Source organism: Octopus bimaculoides, chromosome 10, assembly GCF_001194135.2.
Source record: "Octopus bimaculoides isolate UCB-OBI-ISO-001 chromosome 10, ASM119413v2, whole genome shotgun sequence".
In the NCBI taxonomy this organism is placed as follows: Eukaryota; Metazoa; Mollusca; class Cephalopoda; order Octopoda; family Octopodidae; genus Octopus; species Octopus bimaculoides.
The window spans coordinates 48982737-48988339 of NC_068990.1; the positions used below are offsets into that span (position 1 = coordinate 48982737).

At 34.6% G+C, this 5603-nt stretch overlaps 1 protein-coding gene across 1 annotated transcript in view; it reads right to left on the reverse strand.

Moving 5' to 3' along the window:
* Window positions 1–5603, reverse strand: part of LOC106868943 (ras-related protein R-Ras2) — a 39820-nt gene that overhangs the window by 13434 nt on the left and 20783 nt on the right. The window contains exon 4 of the mRNA XM_014914417.2: window positions 2931–3039. Coding sequence (XP_014769903.1) covers window positions 2931–3039 — 109 coding nt within the window. The remainder of the gene's footprint in view (window positions 1–2930; window positions 3040–5603) is intronic.

A 5603-nucleotide genomic window follows, 5' to 3' on the forward strand; every position in this document is an offset into this window, starting at 1 on the left:
TATATATATATATATATATATATATATATTACTGATGGCATTTCACACCTGCTTTCCAAGCTGGCATGGGTTGGACAGGTCATTGTCGCACTCCTAGATGGATTCGAGGACCAGATCTCACTCATGAGCTTTATTTTGCCTTGGTTTCTATGGTTTGATCATATCAACCACTCTACAGGGTGTACAAGGTCCATTTTGGCATGGTACCAGCACTAGGGAGGTTGTCAAGTCTTTGACATGACTGAAAAGATCTCTTGATTCTACACTTAACAGAGTGCACTAGGTGCATTTTACTGTGGCACCAGTACTAGAGAGAATAAGGGTTGAAAGCATGATGGATAACAAGATATAGATAAATGAAGGCTGTCAATACCAAACAACCAGGAGTGGAGTGTAGGTAGAGTATATGGGGTATAAACATATCTGGTGAGATCCCCTAAGCATATACTATGAGAAGGTGAAGGTGATAAGGATGAAGGAAAAAGGGATAAAAACCAAAGCAAGGGAGTATTTTGTTGGTGACAGATACAGTGGTATTCTTAATTACTACACTAAAGGAATTGTACAGTGAACAGAAGAGATCCACTGCCATCTTCGTGACACTGGCAATATAGTACAATGAGAATGATAAGAAGGGAAAGTGATTTGAGAGATAAGCAACATGGGGAAGTGATTGAGAGATGAACAATAATGGGCATTTGTGCAAGAGGCATAAGCAATAGAGAGACACAGGTAACAGTGGTATGGGTGATAGACAAACGAGTGATAAAGGGATGTATGATATGGGGGAATGTACCTTAGAGTAAGTGATGGGAAGCAGAAGTGGTAGAGTGTTAAAGGAATGAGAGGCCATCAAAGACTTCACAGTATGCAGATAAACATAGATATATCTACACATACATAAATGTTTATACATGTGTAGCAAACTCATAAGAGGCGGAGAGAGAACGTAAGTTCGTTTGCCCGAACATGAGAAATTATTGATTTCTCATTGGTTAAAAATTACTGCCCATAGACGAATTCTGAACTTCATTGAAGAAATCTTTCACGGGGTTATGGTTCTATGATTCGTGTATGAGTAGTTATAAAAACCCTGATTTTCGGCAAAATCTCCACTGATCGTTGGATGTTACTCAAGTCCACGATACTCACCCTTTTGAGTATAGGCTAATATATATGCCATGTTCAATACTCAAATCCGACAATATTGAATTGTCGTGAAACCTTATTAGTTAGAATGAGAAACTAGTTAATAATAAATTTAAGTCGTAAATTCTCTACGATGAAATGCTTTGTTTCTAAATTTCTATAAATGTAAAAATATGTATATAATAAATTAATGTAGAAACTTAATTCCTTTTATTTCTCGTTTCTTTCAACTTGTTGAATTTATTTCTGTATATTAATGAAACTGTATTTTTTTTATGTGTAACGGTCAAGAAAATATAATCTAAATCTTCAACATACATGCATGTAATGAACGCACATTCAGCGTCTTGTCATGTATACATCATAACATTTACGCAGCCTAAACTAAACTAAGATTTATGCTTAGTGATAAATACTTATAATTAAGTTATAAGTAACGAGATTATCATTATAGCTTTTAATTAAATAAACAATAATATTTGTTATAGCTTACGAATGAAAACATTGTAATAAAGATATAGTATATCTCACACTTCAACGACCTGTTGTGATAACAAACAACCAACATAAAAAAAACTGGTGTCCGACCTGTTATACACATAAAACATGTACCAACTGTACATGCATATATGTAAACAATGTGTTTTGTCATACCCTGAGAGCCAAAACAATCTCCTCCTGAACAGCATGTCAACAATCCATTTGGTCCTTTGTAACCTCCTTAAAACTTCAAGTCTGTCTTCACTATATGTGTGTGTGTGCGTGCGTGTGTGTGTGTGTGCATATTTTTTACCAATGTACATCAGTAAAGAACAGATGCTCTTTGTGCAAAGTCTTTCATGATATTCGTAGTGCAACAAGGCAAAGACACTCCACTGCCACTTTTGCTACCAGAAATGCAGTAAAACTGTAACTGGTCCATTGGAAACTTGTAACCAATGACTATTGTTCACTAATTTTCAAAGTGCCTATCGAATAGCATTCTTGATGTAGTACCCTACCTTGCAAGGAAAGCAAATTACTCAACCAAACTTGCCTGAAGTATAGTCCTTCTTCAAAGCCAAGTTCTCCTTAGAAATTTCAAATCTCATATGCCACTTCAATGTATATTAAACTTCTACTGGGGCAGCCACAACAACAATGAATTACAATCATCACATCATTTTAATGTCCACTTTTCTATGCTAGCATGGTTCAGATGGAATTCATTGAAACAGATGCCCTTCCTGTTGTTATCCCTCACATGTTTCCAAGCAAGGTAATATTTCCCCATGGCCAGACATAATTTCATGGAAGATTGGAAATGAACAATATGACTTGTATGATGGTGACACTTGTTTACAATATCATACAATGTCAAGATGAAGAGACATAAATACACAATGAGTTTCTTTTAGTTTCTGTCAACTAAATCCACTCACATGCCATTGGTTGGCCAGGACTATTGTATAAGATATTTGACAAAGGTACCACACTGAACTTGAAACCATGTGGTTGGGAGCAAACTTCTTGACAGATATAAGATTATTAGTAAAGATATTCTAGGTTGGTGATTGGTGAATCAGAAAGAAAATCTTGCTATGGTAAAACTGACCTCTGATCTTTTTAGAGTATTAAAATAAATATGAGTCATTTCACTGATATCAAGTTTAGAGCAGAATATTTCAGATAGCAACTGATAAAAGAGGAACTTTTGGGCACTTTACTTCACTTAATTCCTTTGATTTACAAGTTTTCTAATGAATCAATATAAAGATAGTAATAGTGGTTTTAAGACTTACCGATCGGTTATCTTCTAAATCTGCCTTATTTGCAACTAAAATCATGGGGAACTCATCTCGATCTTTTACTCTTAAGATCTGTTTTTGAAATTTATATATTTCCTCAAAACTGCAATAAGAAAGAGATTCAATTATTACAATTTATGGAAAATATAATGATATTGGACTAAAACAAATCCAGAGACCGGGATGTAAGCACAAACACACATCTTAAGATACAGTGAATTTTAAACAAAATATGTTTCTGCTTCAACTATCCTGCTTTTTTATTAAGACTACTAAAAATTAAAAATAAACAAAAAATAAAAATTTCTGGCCAGAAGATGAGGTCAATACTCATCTATTTTCTACCACTTGAAAAAAAAAATAGTAGTAAAGTGTTAAACTTTTTTAAACCCTTTTGACACTAATCCACTTGACACTGTTCAAGCTCTATGACACAAACTGATCAAAATGAAAACTTTCCTTGGATATTCAATGTTTATTCCAAATACCAGATTAATAACAACAAAGTTTTTTTTTTTACTAAATTCTTCAATATTTTCAAAATTAATTGAAATAAAGGCAGTGAATTTCAACAGAAACATGGTAATGAAAGTGTTTTGAATGATAATGAGCTTATTGTATACAGTGTTCAGGTGCACTACAATATTTTTGATACAAACTTATTTTATGTACCAGATTTATTTGCATTCGTGTTAACAAACAAAAGAAAACCTATTGTTTACATTCATCGACTAATATTTTGTCTCAAGATAAAATACATTAAACAATGTATAGTTAACATATTTTGTGAACACAGATGCATCAGAGAGATTATATGTATTATACAATGTTGTACAAGCCTTAAAACTCAATAGATATACAGTCTACAGCCTTCCATGTGTTACTTCTATCAAAACCTCATGGGCTTAGGTACAAGATCTTTAATGTAAGCACTGAACTTGGACACATCCCCAGAATGAGGCCATCCAATCTATTTTCAACTGTCTTGTGTCTGCAGATATTTAAATAAGTTTACAACAGTGGATTCAAGTCTCAGACATCTCTTAAAACAGTTCAACATTATCCTGGTGGCATACCAAAAAACTAATTCTAGATGAAAATGACAAGCAAGTTTTATCTACACCCCTTGTTTACTATGCATGCATGCATGTATATTAATAATAGAATAAAACAATTATTTATAACAATCCAATCACAAAACATAAATCAGGTTAGTTGCCATATCATTGTGGCTTTGAATTCCTTTTGAGATTCTGTGTATCCAACATGATAATGTGTACTTTTCATGATGTTACTATGAAGACTAGCAGCAGTAATAGTCGCAAAAATAATTTATGATACTGACTTGTTAGAAACAGTACTACAGGGGATCAGATGATCAAACAGCAGCTCTATGGTACATGGGAAGGCATGTGATGGTGGTCTATTGATAACCTTATCATGATCAGTCGACATGCATAGGAAAGGATATCTAAAAGCTAACTACCCGTCTTCATCTTCAAGTTTAATCCAAGTTGTTTTTTCTGTCAGCATGGATCAGATAATGTGCAAGAAATTTCACTCTATTGTGCTTTTAATGAAGCATTTGTCCAACCTCATGAAAAAAGTTTATGGCTATACTTGTCAACCAAGTAATTCTTCAACTGGAAATAACTTGTATGCACAGTATGCGCTAAGATGCCAAACTTGCCAATTGACTGATTGTAACCCTTTAATGCATATTTGTTTCCACAGCTCTTTTTGCCTCACTATTAGATTTTGGACTATAGTTAGGACTTTCAATTTTCTTGATTGAATTATGGTCCATTTGTCTAATATCACTGTCATAGGAATTCCAAATCTAGAAAAATGGTTAACACATTTCCTTCCATTTCTGAGTTCCTTCTGGTCATAAAAGACTTTCAATATAAGCAGTGGATGAGTCAGCTATGATTAATAGACTCCCAACATTTTGTATCTTCTGTCTATATGTATTCTTTCCCAGAGCCATATGGGTTAAACTTTACTAAACTTTCCTTGATGAGAGTCCTTATTAGCAGTGTAAACTAATTCATTCTATATTAGAACTTGGCTGTGCTACTGGCCTGAGAATAAATGCTCATAGTAACAACACCGTTATAACGAGGCACAAAATGATGCTTTAGGCAAAGTTTTTAGACAACAGAGAATATCTGTTTTTGTCTGAATTGATTGCATTAATAAAATCCAATTTTACAAACTCTTTTTTCTGGACCAATTTTGATTACAAAAAGGATTTGCAATGGGCCTTAGCTGTAGTAGCTGGTTATCTTTTTTTCACTTTAGGTCCAAACATTTTCATTTGTCTGAGATTTGGAAGACAATTGGAGATTTCTGCGGGACAACCTGTTGAAAGCCACCGACCAGATTTGTGGGTGGTGTAAGGTCCCCTCCCAACCCAGAGTAACGTGGTGGTGGAACAAGGAGGTAGACAGGGCTATTAGACAAAAGAAACAAGCTTGGAAGGACTGGAAGAACGGTGGTAGCAGGGAATTGTACCAATGTGCCAGAAGGGAGGCTAGGCGACAGGTTTATTTAGCCAGAGGGGAAGCAGATAAGGAAAGATTTGCCAATGTTCTGCGCCGTGAGGACCAAAGACTCGAGGTATTTCGGGTTGCAAGACAGTGTAGGAGAGAGAATAGTGATGTT